The sequence below is a fragment of the Narcine bancroftii genome, chromosome 1, assembly GCF_036971445.1.
Source record: "Narcine bancroftii isolate sNarBan1 chromosome 1, sNarBan1.hap1, whole genome shotgun sequence".
Taxonomy (NCBI): Eukaryota; Metazoa; Chordata; class Chondrichthyes; order Torpediniformes; family Narcinidae; genus Narcine; species Narcine bancroftii.
In genome coordinates this window covers 37705248-37720172 of record NC_091469.1, presented here as the reverse complement: position 1 = coordinate 37720172, position 14925 = coordinate 37705248, and the positions used below count along the sequence as shown (strand labels likewise).

Sequence of the window (14925 nt, the reverse complement as noted above, 5' to 3'; positions counted from 1 at the left end):
TTCAAAGTGCATCTCCTCATGTTTATCTAGATTAAATTCCATTTACCTTTGTTCCAACCATTTCAACAAAGGTACCCAAAGAATATCCTCCTGACTAGAGACAACATTGCAGATTGTCACATCATCAGCTAACTTACCTCATCCTTCCAAAAATATCAATTTCATATTATGCTTCATTCATGATTCCTTTATTGTCATGTAATAGTGCAGAATATGTAATATTACACATAATTGCCTTCTGCCTGCTATAAGGCAAAGAGCAACCATTAGTGCCACCCAGTGCCCCTTACAGTACGAGAGAAAGAGAAGCAAGAGAGTCCCTTCAGAGTCACTATGTCCATGGATTTGCCTCCAGTGCTCCTCCAGCCTCTGAAGCTACAATGATGCCTCTTCATTCCATCGGGAAGATGAGCTTCAGATCCAAACAATCAGGAAGCCTTCAGCACCCGAGGCCCATCGGGAGACATTCTTGCCCTCAGCAACCTCTATACCTGGTTCGGACATGCCAGTTACCAGCAGCCCACAGCCTGAGCAGGTTCCACAACCACAAGTTGCCTGCAGCCCGTGTGGGTCCCTCAGGCACTTAGCCCCTTGCTGGTCCGCTGCCATGGTCACCATCCTGTAGGGCCATCTTCTCCTTCTCAACGGAAGGTGTTCTCCCCATTTCTGGTGTCAGTCTGCTGCTCCATGGAGTCTGCCACCCCTTGTGACCTCTGCCAAGCACAGGCACCATCATCTTGGGCACAGACCCGTGGTTGCAGGGTTTTAGTTTCAAAACAGTCCTTAAACTGGCCATTTAATGCCTGTATGGAGCTGCTGGCATTTGGATCGAGCAGTTGAACACTCCAGAGCAGTGTTGTATCTGCGCTCTCCCCTCTCTCAAATGCACAAGTGCAGCAGCACTGCTGTTACAGCAACTCTGGTAGCACCACCACTGTTTACCCCCAACTCTTGGCCCACACACCTAACCTATCAATGTTCACCTGTAAACTTTTGTATTCTCCTCGCAACTTGCCTTCTCGTCTATTTTTGTCATTTGCAAATTTGGTCACTAAACATTCAATTTCTCTCTCCAAGTCATTAACATACTTTGTTCTTTATCCATACCAGTATATTACTTCCTCCATACAGGTTATATCGTGTGATAAAAGGATCATGTAAACTCTGTGCAACTACAACTGCAAAATTCAAAAATGTATTAAGAAATAAATGTTGCAGTTAATGGATCATTGGGAGATTGAGTTGATCGTCAGAAAGTGTACATTAAAACTAAAAATATAGATTCTTATTCCAGCTGGTCCATTATCTCCTGTTTCTCAGGGTCCAGGGTGTTGAAATAACATTTCAAAGTGGAGGGACTTGTTAATTGTGAAATTAGTTAAACCAATAATTGGTTAGCTATGGGTCATGTTCTTATACATGTTAAGGGGCATTTTTGCAAATAACAAGAAATGAGCCCATCACCTGAGCAGAAAAGGGTGCATGATAATTTGATGAGATTAAATGAAGGAGTTGTGATGCACATCTTGGGACATCGACTCAGAGGCCTGAGTGACCTATTTCTTGGCTGCACAGCAGATATAACCCAACCATGACCTGCAGTTGTAGTTGCTATTTTTTTTCCTTTTTCAATATGTTTATTAATATCAAAAATTACATGTTGAAAGTCAGAAAGATACATTAAACTGAAATCATATCATTTCCTCCAAGGTACTTCACATTTTAAATCAACCAAATTGCTTTGTATTAATATTTTATTATAAAAGGAAAATCTAAACCCACTACCAAGAAAGAAGATGTTTGGCAAAAAAAAAAGGAAGACAGAATTCTTATCAAAGTGATAAATTACCTCATTAATCAACACTTTTACCTTCATCTCAAATCAAAAATTACAAAAGTAATTCCAAAGGTATTTGCAAAATACTATTTGCAATTGTTAAAGCAAATTCATATCCAAAAGAAACAAACAGAAAATTCTACAGGACAATATATGACTGCAAAAATAGTGCACTCAGGATGACTCTTTACATCATGGACATCGATGGGTGTTTACCACTGTGCCCGTTGTGTGGACTCAACAGTGACAATTTAGTCACTAACCTGTATCAGCTCAGGAACGTATGTTATGGAAGGGGAATGATAATTTTTTAACTGGATTAGTACATTATTAAATGCAATGTTTGTATCTGCTATGTTGTTAGATAGCCTGCCTGCTTATTCAACAACAAACACATTTAAATTAATGTGGAAATTACCTGATTAGATAGAGATTCGTTGTCTTTGTACTTTCCCTTTACCCACTGAATGCCACCATTTCCGGTTACAATGATGGTTGTAAATATATCTTCTCCTGAAGGGCCGCACATGGGCTCTTTCACTTCAAAATACTCAGAGAACAAGGCTGGCTGCAAATTTTCCATATTAATGAGGTATTTCAGCTTCAGATCTCGCGCACTTGCATTGCATTGGCTGAACTGCTGGATGAACCTATAAAATCTGTATCGGATCCGCTTCCTTGTCACAAAATGATAATTCTGGATTTGAACGCGAACATTTTCTGGCAACAATGATTTATAACTGGAATTAAAACAATACAATTAACAGTTGAAATGGAAATAATTATTCAGAGCAAAACTTTTGAAAAATTACAATGTTATCAGCAATAAACAAGATTTTCCTTCGCGAGCAAATACATCACAGCTGCATCAGTGTATTATCAAAATCTGCCATGATATCATCAACTTTCTAGACATTGATTCATAAAACTAGGCAGAACCAATGAGTACAGATCATATTCTAGCTCCAGCTCTTAAATCAGGCTGTGTATTTGGGTAGCTGCCTTCAGATTCGGCATTGTGAATTTCATGTATATTATTCACTGTAGTGGATCTACCATCTGTTGGAAGAAATTATCCTACCATGGTCAGTAAAACACAGACAGTCTGTGAATTGTCTCAAGGATGCAGGAAACGAGCATAGTAATAGCAGGTTTAATACCTGTTTATGGACAATATCTCTCAATACTGCTGAAATGTGAAGAATTTCATAGATGATTTTAACTTTCCCAATATTGAGGGTTGCCCAAGTGTAAAGGGGTGAGATGGAGTGGAATTTGTAAAGTGCATTCAAGAGAGTTTCTTTTAAAGCAATATGCAAAGAGCCCTACTAGGAGAGGGTCTGGTCTCCACCTTTAACTTAATGAATGAGGATGGGAAGTAGTGGAAGTGTCTTTGCAGGAACTCTTTAAAAACAGTGACCATAATTCAGTAAATTTCAAGGTCATCATGAAAAAAGATAAGGCCGGTCATAGTGTTAAAGATCTTAAATTGGGTTAGGTGTAATTTCACCAGTATAAGGCAGATCCTAGCAAAATAGACTGGAGCAGCTGCTAGAGGGGGAAAAAAAAAGAGGACAAAATATAGTCTTGGAAAGCAGGATTATACAGAATCCCAAAACCTTTGGCAAGTATATCGGAAGCTAGAGAAAGGGTAGGTCTCCTCAGGGACTAAATTGGAACTATGGGCCAAGAGAAACGAGCAAAATCCTAAATGAATACTTCTCATTGGTAGTTACTGGGGAGAAGGATGTGAAAGATGGAGAGTTAGGAGATGGGTACATTGATATTTTGGAACGTCCGTGTCAGGAATATTGACACATATTAAGGTGGATATATCCTAGGAGCCTGACGGAATTATCCCAGAATGCTATGGGAAGCAAGGGAAGAGACTGCTATAGCTCTAACAGAGATGTTTGTATCTTTGGTAATCACAGTTGACATACCAGAGGACTGAAGGACAGATTTTGGAAAGATGCAAAAATAACAGGATTTCTGTCTTGGGATACTTCAACTTCCCTAATATTGATTGGCACCTTCTTAGCACAAAAGGGCAAGATGGGGCAGAATTTATGAGGTGTGTCCAAGAGGTATTCCTATCAACATGCAATGTTGATAGGCCGATTAGAGGGGAGGCCATACTGGATATAGTACTGGGCAATGAACCCAGTCATGTGATAGACCTCTTGGTGGGCAAGCACTTTGGAGATAATGGCCACAACTCCATGATTTTCAGCATATCTATGGACAAGGACAGGAGCTGATGATATGGGAAGTATTTAATTGAGAAAGAGCTAATTACATTGGGGTTAGGCAGGAACTTGGGAGAGTATATTGGCAACAGATGTTTGCAGGAAAATGCACAGCAGAAATGTGGAGGTAGGAAAAAGATGGTAGGGCAAAGGAACTCCGGTTGATAAGAACAGGAGGATGACGGGAGAGAAGGTAGATCCATTCAGGCATAAAGGGGGTAACCTATGCCTAGAGGCAGATAAGTTAGTGGAGGTCTGCAATGAATACTTTGGATTGATATTCATCAGAGAGAGGAACCTTGGTGAATGTGCTAGAACATCTCAAGGTTAAAAAGAGATAGTGTTGGAGTTTCTGATAAGCATTAGTATAGATAGATCCCCAGAACTACATGGGATATACCACAGGTTTATATGGAAAGTGAGAGAAGAGATTGCTGATACACTAATGATGATCATCACTGAGTCGACCCGAACCACAGGAGTGGTACAGGAGGATTGTAGGATGGCAAATACAGTTCTCTTGTTCAAGAAATAGAGAGAATTGTGGGAATTATAGACATACAAATCTTACATCAGTGGTGGGTAAACTACTGGAGAGGATTCTTAGGGACAAGATTTGAGTATTTGAAGAAGCATCATTTCATTAGGGATATTATCAGTAGCAGGTTGTGTCTCGCAAATCTAATTTGAGTTTTTCAAGGAGGTGACAAAAGCAGTGATATAGAGTAGTGGATGTGGTGTATCGGTTTTAGTAAAGAGTTTGACAAGGTTACCCAAGGTAGCCTAATACAGAAAGTGATCCATGGAAACCTGGTTGCATGGATTTGGAATTGGCTTCCCTGCAGCAGTTGGAGAGTAGTGGTAGGTGGAACCTATTCTGCCTGCAGGTCAGTCAGTGGCTTGTGGTGTCCCACAGGGATCTGTTCTGACTTGGATGAAGAAGTGGAAGGAGGGGTAAATAAATTTAAGGATTAAATCATGAATTGCCTTGCTGGTTTTCAGTTGATGTGCGGCCTTTTCAATCTTTTGTGGATCGTGGAATGGGCAATGTGAGAGATGAATCAATTAAATGTGTCAAAGAATGAATCATGGAAATGCTCTTGGAAGTGGTCCTGGAGATGTTCTTGGAAGTGGTGCTTCTAGCAGATGCTGTTCATCTTTGTCTTCTGCTTTCAGCAGGTCACCCATTGGGTGTTGGGGAATTAAAAGAATGACTGAAGAATCTGTGTAGTCATGGTTTTCAATTTTTAAAAAAATTTAAATTTAGACATACAGTACAGGAACAGGTCATTTCAGCCCACGAGTCTGTGCTGCCCAATTTATATCCCCGGTATGTTTCGAATGGCGGGAGAAAACTGGAGCCCTGGGGAAAATCCACGCAGACATGGGGAGAACATACAAATTTCTTACAGACAGTGTGGTATTCGAACCCTGGTCCCAAACGCTGTCACTGTAAAGGCAAAAACTCAAAATGCTGGAGAAGCTCAGCAGGTTCCACTAACTACTACGCCAATCTTCTGTAGCCCTTATATCCATCATCTGCTCATTATGTCTCAAGTTTTCTGTTGTGCCTCTAGAGTTGTTTCTATTCCCTTAAGAATTATAAAGTTGCCAATCTAAGAATCCCTGATGTTTACAATTAATGAGCTCATGGAACACTTGGAAAATGGTCCTGGTGCCTTCTGATTGATATGTTTTGCATTCACTATATTCATCAACCCTCTCAGTTCCTTGAGGTTTACAATTAGTTGGTCCTCTTTTCTCATTGCATGCTCCTAGTGATTTCAGAGAACTAGAGCGGCAAATTACTTCAATGTTAAATCCATGAACGACGACAGATTTTGATACAGGAATTACCTTATTCTCCTGACAAGAGTTACAGAGATAACATTATAGAAAGTGTACAGTTGCAAATGCCTTATTACCTTTTTGAATGATAAATGTCCACAGGGGATTGGTCCTTCTCCTTTGCCATCCTCATCATATCAAGCACTGCCATCCCGAGACATTCCTCTTGCATTTCATGTGTTGCTGGGACCTTGACCCATCCATTAACAAAATCATCACGCCACTATGAAAGAAAAGCAGAAATCATCAGCTTTCACCCCTTCAATTGAGATCTCTCCTTTCGATCTCCTATTAAAGGAAAGCAAAAAATGGGGGCTTGCCATAATTATGCTGCTAATTGTAAAACAATGCGAAATGCTCCTTTTACTCTTCAGTGTAGCTTTCAACCATGTTCAGTTGACACCACATAAGATCAGAAGGGCTTTTCTAAAATGTATTCCTAACCAGCCTCAATAATAATGTTGTCCCAAAGAGACCAAAAAAAAAAGCCAAGGTTAATACTCCAATCCTTAGAAGGGTGAAGTCATCAAATAATGGACAAGAGGGTGATAACATATCGTTAATTCCTGAAATTACAGAAGCATCTTTTCACTGAGAACACGGAACTACATGCGAATAACTGACTCACCAATGCTAATGCCAGGAGATCTAGAAACATAAAGAAATCCACGCTGACATTAGGCACCCAAATATACAACTCTGCAGTAAACCCATTTTACTCTCTCCATCAACTAGCCCGATTCTGCCACTCACCTCAACACAAACAGCATGATGAATGCTGCATGACCCACTGGCTTTCTCCAGCACTTTTAATTCTTTGGCTTGGCTTCACAGACGAAGATTTATGGAGGGGTATGACCACATCTGGTGTAGGCTCGTTGGTGACTGACAAGTCCGATGCGGGACAGGCAGGCATAGTTGCAGCGGTTGCAAGGGAAAATTGGTTGGTTGGGGTTGGGTGTTGGATTTTTCCTCCTTTATCTTTTGTCAGTGAGGTGGGCTCTGCGGTCTTCTTCAAAGGAGGTTGCTGTCCGCCGAACTGTGAGGCGCCAAGATGCACAGTTGGAGGCGATATCAGCCCACTGGCGTGGTCAATGTGGCAGGCACCAAGAGATTTCTTTAAGCAGTCTTTGTACCTCTTCTTTGGTGCACCTCTGTCTCGGTGGCCAGTGGAGAGCTCGCCATAGAACACGATCTTGGGAAAGCGATGGTCCGCCATTCTGGAGATGTGACCCACCCACCGCAGATGGGTCTTCAGCAGCATGGATTCGATGCTTGCGGACTCTGCCAGCTCGAGTACTTCGATATGGTGATTAAGTCATTCCAATGAATGTTGAGGATGGAGCGGAAACAGCGCTAATGGAAGCGTTCTAGGAGCCGTAGGTGATGCCGGTAGAGGACCCATGATTCGGAGCCGAACAGGAGCGTGGGTATGACAACGGCTCTGTACACGCTGATCTTTGTGTGTTGCTTCAGGTGGTTGTTTTTCAAGACTCTTGTGTAGTCTTCCAAAGGCACTATTTGCCTTGGCGAGACTGTTGACTCTCTCTTTGTCGATCCTTGCATCAGATGTAATGGTGCAGCCGAGGTAGGTAAACTGGTTGACCGTTTTGAGTTCAGTGTGCCGATGGAGATGTGGGGGGGGCTGGTAGTCATGGTGGGGAGCTGGCTGATGGAGGACCTCAGTTTTGTTCAGGCTGACTTCCAGGCCAAACATTTTGGCAGCTTCCGCAAAACAGGACGTCATGCGCTGGAGAGCTGGCTCTGAATGGGCAACTAAAGCGGCATCGTCTGCAAAGAGTAGTTCATGGACAAGTTGCTCTTGTGTCTTGGTGCGAGCTTGCAGGCGCCTCAGATTGAAGAGACTGCCATCTGTGCGGTACCAGATGTAAACAGCTTCTTCATTGTTGAGGTCTTTCATGGCTTGTTTCAGCATCATGCTGAAGAAGATAGTAAAGAGGGTTGGTGCGAGGACGCAGACTTGCTTCACGCCATTGTCAATGGAGAAGGGTTTGGAGAGTTCATTGCTGAATCTGACCCGACCTTGTTGGTTTTCGTGCAGTTGGATAACCATGTTGAGGAACTTGGTGGGGGCATCCGAGGTGCTCTAGTATTTGCCAAAGCCCTTTCCTGCTCACGATGTCGAAGGTCAACAAAGGTGATATAGAGTCCTTTGTTTTGTTCTCTGCATTTTTCTTGGAGCTGTCTGAGGGCAAAGACCATGTCAGTAGTTCCTCTGTTTGCGGGAAAGCCACACTGTGATTCTGGGAGGACATTTTCGGCGACACTAGGTATTAGTCTATTAAGGAGAATCCTAGCGAAGATTTTGCCTACAATGGAGAGCAGCGTGATTCCCCTGTAGTTTGAGCAGTCTGATTTCTCATCTTTGTTTTTGTACAGGGTGATGATGATGGCATCACGAAGGTCCTGAGGCAGCTTTCCTTGGTCCCAGCAGAGCATGAAAAACTCATGCAGTTTGGTATGCACAGCTTTGCCGCCAGCCTTCCAGACCTCTGGGGGGGGGGGGGATTCCATCCATACCTGCTGCTTTGCCACTTTTCAGCTGTTCAATTGCCTTATATGTCTCTTCCTGGGTAAGGACCTCATCCAGCTCTAGACTCAAGGGTTGTTGAGGGAGCTGGAGCAGGGCAGATTCTTGGACTGAGCAGTTGGCACTGAAAAGAGATTGGAAGTGTTCTGACCATCGATTGAGGATGGAGATCTTGTCGCTGAGGAGGACTTCGCCATCTGAGATGCGCAGAGGGCTTTGGACTTGGGGTGAGGGGCTGTAAACCACCTTTAGTGTCTCTTAACAACCCCTGGAGTCACCAATGTCAGCGCTAAGCTGGGTTCGTTTGGCGAGGCTTGTCCACCACTCATTTTGGATCTCCCGGAGTTTGCACTGAAGATGGCTACATGCGAGACGGAAGGCTCGTTTTTTCTCTGGCCAGGAAGGCTTTGCAAGGTGAGCCTGGTGGGCAGATCGCTTCTTTGCCAGCAGCTCCTGGATTTCCTGGTTGTTTTCGTCAAACCAGTCCTTGTTCTTCCTGGAGGAGAAGCCCAGTACCTCTTCAGTGGATTGCAGCATGGGCGTTTTCAGCTGATCCCAGAGGGTTTCAGGAGACGTGTCCGTAAAGCAGTTTGCATCCTCAAGCTTTGCTTGGAGGTTTGCCTGGAAGTTTCCTCTCACTACGTCTTAATTAATGCACACAAATAGCACAGGAAGTCAGGGTGGAACCTGTTCACAGGAGCTGCGAGGCAGCAATCTATTAATTGCACTTTAATAACCCCACTTCAAGACAAACCAAGTCTAACCATGGTGATGGGAAATTCTGAGGTTAGGTTAGAACCCCTATCCTTGAGATCGAGATAGCATTTAGCATCAATGACCTCAACCAAAATTGTCACTGGGAATCGAGGGCAAATCGCTACACCGGATGGAATCACAAAGGAAGATGGCTGTGATTCTGGAAGCCAATTGTCTCAGCTCAGGATACTGATGCAGGAGTACCTCAGGGCAGTGCTTCAGGTCCAACCAGCTTCAGCAAAGACCTTCTCTCAGAGGATCAGATATAGAAATGCTTGTACTGTGTTCAATTCCCACTCAAAGCTGCTTAGATAACATAGCAATCACACTTACATGCAGTAAGACCTGGGAAGCACTTGTGCTTAGTGGTGAGAGGTAAGTAACACTGGTGCCTTGCAAGGCTGCGTACTCAGCCTCTTACTATACCCATGGACTGCAGTTTACTGCTTATGACAGTGATAGTGGTACCTAATGGTAGCATCAACCGAAGGTTTCCCTACACATCATGCTTTTTGCTCATCTGGAAGGGCTTCTCTGCACCTTTGTTATCATTTGGTCAAATTCTTGGTTCCTCCTCCAGCCCTGCACTGTGTGTCATCTTCCGCATATATGGCAGAGTAGTTCAAGATGGTGACTCACCACCTTCCCAAAGTCAGTTATGGTTGGGTAATAAATGCTGACCTTGCCTGCAAAAGTCTTCATCATTTGAATAAATTCTTGAGATAATCATAATAAACAACTTTTCAATTTTGCAACATTTCAAAACTAAAAGTTCAAAACCTTCATCTGCTTATCTATACAATAGATAATTGAAGTGCAGTTGGCCAGGGTACTGCACCTCAACCATAAGCAGATATACAGTAGTATTTCACCAGGAAGATGGGCTTCATTGAAAGGGGAAGGACCATGTAGTGGTGGCGGCATGGAGGCAAGTGTGAATAGTGGTTTATGTTGAAAAGAGATTGGGAGTTGTGGACTTTGGAAAATCTCAGGAAGTGGAAGAATGGTGACTGGGTTGGATGAAGGTACAAAGCTTATTTTTCCAGAATGTGGGGCTGGCTTTCTGTGAGGGAGAATTGATATTGCTGCAAGGACTGCAAGCAGCAACTGATTTCCTTACTTACACAGTCAGAGCTGGTGATCACTAGCTAGCACGCATCCCTGCCACTTTAGGACCTTTAGAGAGGACATTTCTCAGTCTTTGACCTCACTCCGTGTCACCCACAAACGTATAGAGTAGCAGCACAACACTATTCAACTCCGGCGACAAGGTTTGAATCTGGCGCTGTCTGTAAAGAGTTTGTATGTTCTCCCCATGACTGCATTAATTTCCTCTGGGTATTTTGGTTTCCTCCCACTCTTGAAAAATGCGTGGGGTTTGTGAGTTAATTGTACATTTGGATGGCATGGGCTCATGGGCTAGAAGAGCCTGTTAGTGTGCTGAGTCTCTAAATTAAAAAAAAAATCACTCTACTGATCTAAATGCAAGTTACATGAAAGAAATTTACCACAAGCTATGCATTAAGATGTCTTAGGTCAGGCTGCAGTGTCCCATCCACCAGCGGAATTTATAGCTGACCAATCAAAATTAAATCCCTTTAAAACAGCAACAAATGATATAAGACGTTGGTTAGGACACAACTGGAGTTCTTGATCACCACACTATTGGAGAATAGAGAGCGTGCAGGGCAAATTCACAGGAATGTTGATTGGGATAGCACTTTGCAACAATGAAAAGCTACTAGATTGCTGGGTTTGCTTTTCTTGGAAAAGAAAAAAGTGATTGGAGAGAAGCAGGTGGTGGGAACATAATTGAAATATTGTAAATTATAAGGGTTTTTTTTTTTACCTTTCGCAAAGGTGATTCTCACCAGAGGATTGAAGTTTAAGGAAACAGGAAGGAGATTTAGAGGGGATATGCAGTGGATTTCTCTTTTCAACCAGAGAGTGGTTAAAATCTGTGGAGGCAGAGACTGTGACAACACTAAAGACATATTTAAATGAGCAACTAAACCACTTAAGGCACAAATGGCTTTGTGGTGAACGCTGAAATGTGGGAGCATCAGAGATGGTTCGTGCAGATTGGCATTCATTAGCCTAGTATCTTACAGAGTGCCTGCGGTCAATTTACATTGCAACCACTCTGTAAAAATGTGTAGATGTCTTGGTGGAAAAATTATGGGATGGAATTTAGCAAATAAATTCTGACAGGACATTTTTACACTGGCAGTGGAGCAAATTTTCTGCTTCTCAGCGGCTATGTAAAAGTGCCTAGTGATCATGGCCCTAATGTCCAAGTAAAGCAGTTTCGGAAGCATTTGAAGTCATAGATCTCACTGAGGACAAAGAAGACAGATGAGTGATGGCACATTAAATAGCGTAGTTTCAGGGAAAAAGTGCTACCTCGGATCCTTCTGAAATTTTTCCCTGATTTATTTGGCTCTTTGGATGGCTATCGTACCTTATTGTTAATATGGGAGACTTACTTTTAGTTTAAATTGAAAATAATATCAAATATTAAATTATTTTTTTCACTACAGAACTGCACACCTTTGTTTAAATTCAGTGATAGTATTCATTGGCAAGTATAATATGTCAAGAGATCCTTCCTGAAGATCAAAGAGCACCAGACATTCACCTTTTAAAACTAGGGACTATTACCATTAAAGGATAGGTGGAAGTTCAACTGCTGTATAACCTTTCCATTTATACAACAGGGATGAAACAATTGATTTATTCAAAGATCACAGTTCAGGCAATTACTACAAAGATACTCATTGTACATCCACATGTTGTATGCATATAATTTCCATAACATTTGCATGTTATATGCATATAATAAATTAACAGTCACTCCCTGCTATCAATGTGACAAATGTATGTTCTAGCACTTCTCTATCAAAGTCAAAGTGAAAATCTATACCTGAGCAAACAGATACATCATTATAGTATCATCAATGAAAGGGCTCTCTGTACCCTTGGTCACACCACAACGATATGCTCTCCTGTGTCCTGGACTATACCAATGTGGAAAGTAGAATCTATGGAGGGAATATTAAAAGGATTATTTTAATCATGCAATTATATTTTCAGTTAATTTACTTTCACAGCTGTAATGTAATAAAATCTAATTGGTTGCATTATCTGTTGGCACAAGAAATATTTGATTTATAGATTGCTTAATGACCTTTAAACATCTGAAAGAGGGAAATGAAAAGTTTAAAATATGACACTATTAATCCCACAACCGAGAGAAGGCAGTATCATTCAAAAATGTTATTTGCCTGCGATGTGTGATGGTCAGGGTAATATGATGAAGTAATTCCTGTAGAGAAAAAAATTGAAAAATAAACAAGGTTATCTTAAGGACCTGGATCTGGGCAAAAAAAGTCCTGAGATCTTGAAATGAAGATGAGTATCAATTAATATGGTATAATTAACCAATAATTTTACTGGAGATTCAAGTTAAAACATTTCAGATTCTGTTTCCATCGTTCCTGAGTTATCATGTTTCAATGGAATCATCCTTTTATTTATTTGAAAATCCCCCACCTTTAAAACTTCTCGCATTCCAAATTGTATTTGAACATCTTTAAAACACAAGTTCCAATGTTAAAGTTTGTATTTTTATAATGTCCAGACATTAGTTATGAGAAAAATCACCACTGATTTTGTTTTTATAAAATACAGAGTTCCCTAGAAAAAACACAAGTTCACTCGAAACAGGACACTGGGCAATTTCCAGATAAGCTAAATTGGCATTTAAATTAACTATTCAAAACCATTTCCTAAATGAATTGTTCAACAAGTTTACAAGAGTTTAGAGCTATCTGACAGATGTTCCCATTTGATTAATGACAGACTGATAACAATCTATCAAGATTATTACAGAAGGCAAAGATTTCTCCTCTCAGTGATAAGCTATATTTTTGTCTTTGAAACTGAGCAAATGTTTCCTTTCCTTTGAGTTTCTTAAAGATTCAGTTATTTCCCCAGACTGATGATTTACATGTGGTAATTAAAGTCTAAATCTCAGGTATACAAAATGTAAACGTTAAAGTTATTGGGACCGACCATACCAGACCGCAACTTGTTTGTATGCAAGAAATGAAATCTATTCAAGTAGACTCGTACATATGAATAACTAGGCCTTTTTATAGTGGGGGAAAAAGTGAATGTAAAGGCGGATATTCTCCGCCGTTACATCGATTCACCTACCTTTATAAAAACTGGATGCGGACTCTGATCCTTCATGGGGATAGAATCGCTTCACCTCACTCCATAAAGGCAATGCCGCTGAAGGTGGCTGCTTAGAGGTGGGCTGATGACGATGTGATGATGCCATCAGCTCACGACCCAGGAGCCACTACCACGACTCCCACTGAGATTGGTGTTAGGGTTATGGCTTCCTCCTGCCACCTGCAAATATCCTCTTTCTGTTCCTCCTTCGCCCCTCGCCCCTTCACCAAGGCCGAGGAGCAAGAGGGCAGCGAGAAGCCAGAAAGAGCAGTTGTACGTGCAGGATGAGGGGGAGTGGAGGGAGTCCGGCCAGAAAAGCGTGGAGGCCCAGTGGGGGCAAGGAGAGTTAGAGCCCACCAAGCTGCTGGGGCCAGAGGGCAAAAGGACCTGAGTGCTGAGCTCCAGGGCCCAGGAGGAAGGAGGAGAGATGCTGAGGAGTGGACAGGATAAGCATAACCAGGGAGTCCAATGGATTCAAAGAGGGGAACAAAGAGCTGGCTCAGCAACCTGGAGGGGCAGTACTGGACAGAAGAGCTGGAAAAAGGATCAATGGCTGTCTTTGTAACCCATAATCCTCCACATAGCTGGAACCACTCTGCATTTCTCAGAGCAGTCCCAGCTGCATGGGGGATTATGGGTAACGAAGATGTCCATTGCTTGCTACTGCACCACTTTCCCGCCTCCCTCTACTCCGGAGGATGGCTCCCGATGCCGCTCTTCATAAAAGCAAAGCTGGATCGGCCTTCTCCATAAAAAGGTAAGTCCGCCTTTTTTCCCCATTGGAGCTGGTCTCAATGTGGCGTTGCTCCATAAAATCATCTAATGATTTGACATCAAACTATTTCCCTGTCTTTGGACAGGAGAAATGCATGATGCAAAAAATAAGCATGTAACAATTAGTTCAGAGATGCATATCAAATTTGAAATCAAGAATATGCCTTAAATATTGTACAGTTTTAATTGAACCTACGAATAAGATTCTGATATTAACCAGGGTAGCACTGGCTACCTGACATTAATACTACTCATTCCTGCCGACGTAATTATAATTGTAATTAAAGTTTTTGTATTGCTCTATGGTTCTTGTTCTCTGACAGCAGAGTTGAACCATCACACCCAGAAATACAATATTGGATCATACATGTTTTCAAATGCTCCAGACCAGATTTCTTTCTTTATATCAATCACAAGATGTCATTGCTAGTTTTCCACTGCTAAGAGTGTCAAATGAGATTTTGCATCTCAAACTTTTGATCAGCATAATGTTAATCCAGTCTCAACATCCAGTCCTCCTCACTAACATGCAACCAAGAAATGAGAGGCTTACATCTTTGCTATGTTTGCCATATTTCAGTCTGTGCAATGGATGGATGAATTGCTTTTATGGGACAGTTTGTACCCTTGGTTTAGTCCTGGCTCCTAGTCATGCTGGAAAGTGCAGTTAT

The 14925-nt window shown here is 42.0% G+C and overlaps 1 protein-coding gene across 9 annotated transcripts in view; it reads right to left on the bottom strand.

The window, feature by feature from the left end:
• LOC138757128 (tyrosine-protein kinase JAK2-like) overlaps positions 1–14925 on the bottom strand; it is a 297517-nt gene that overhangs the window by 94838 nt on the left and 187754 nt on the right. For all 9 annotated transcript variants that reach the window (XM_069923956.1, XM_069923994.1, XM_069923978.1 and 6 more), the window contains 3 exons: positions 12165–12282; positions 6012–6157; positions 2256–2577 (listed from right to left, as the gene is read on the bottom strand). In XM_069923956.1, the coding sequence (XP_069780057.1) occupies positions 2256–2577; positions 6012–6157; positions 12165–12282 (586 nt within the window). The remainder of the gene's footprint in view (positions 1–2255; positions 2578–6011; positions 6158–12164; positions 12283–14925) is intronic.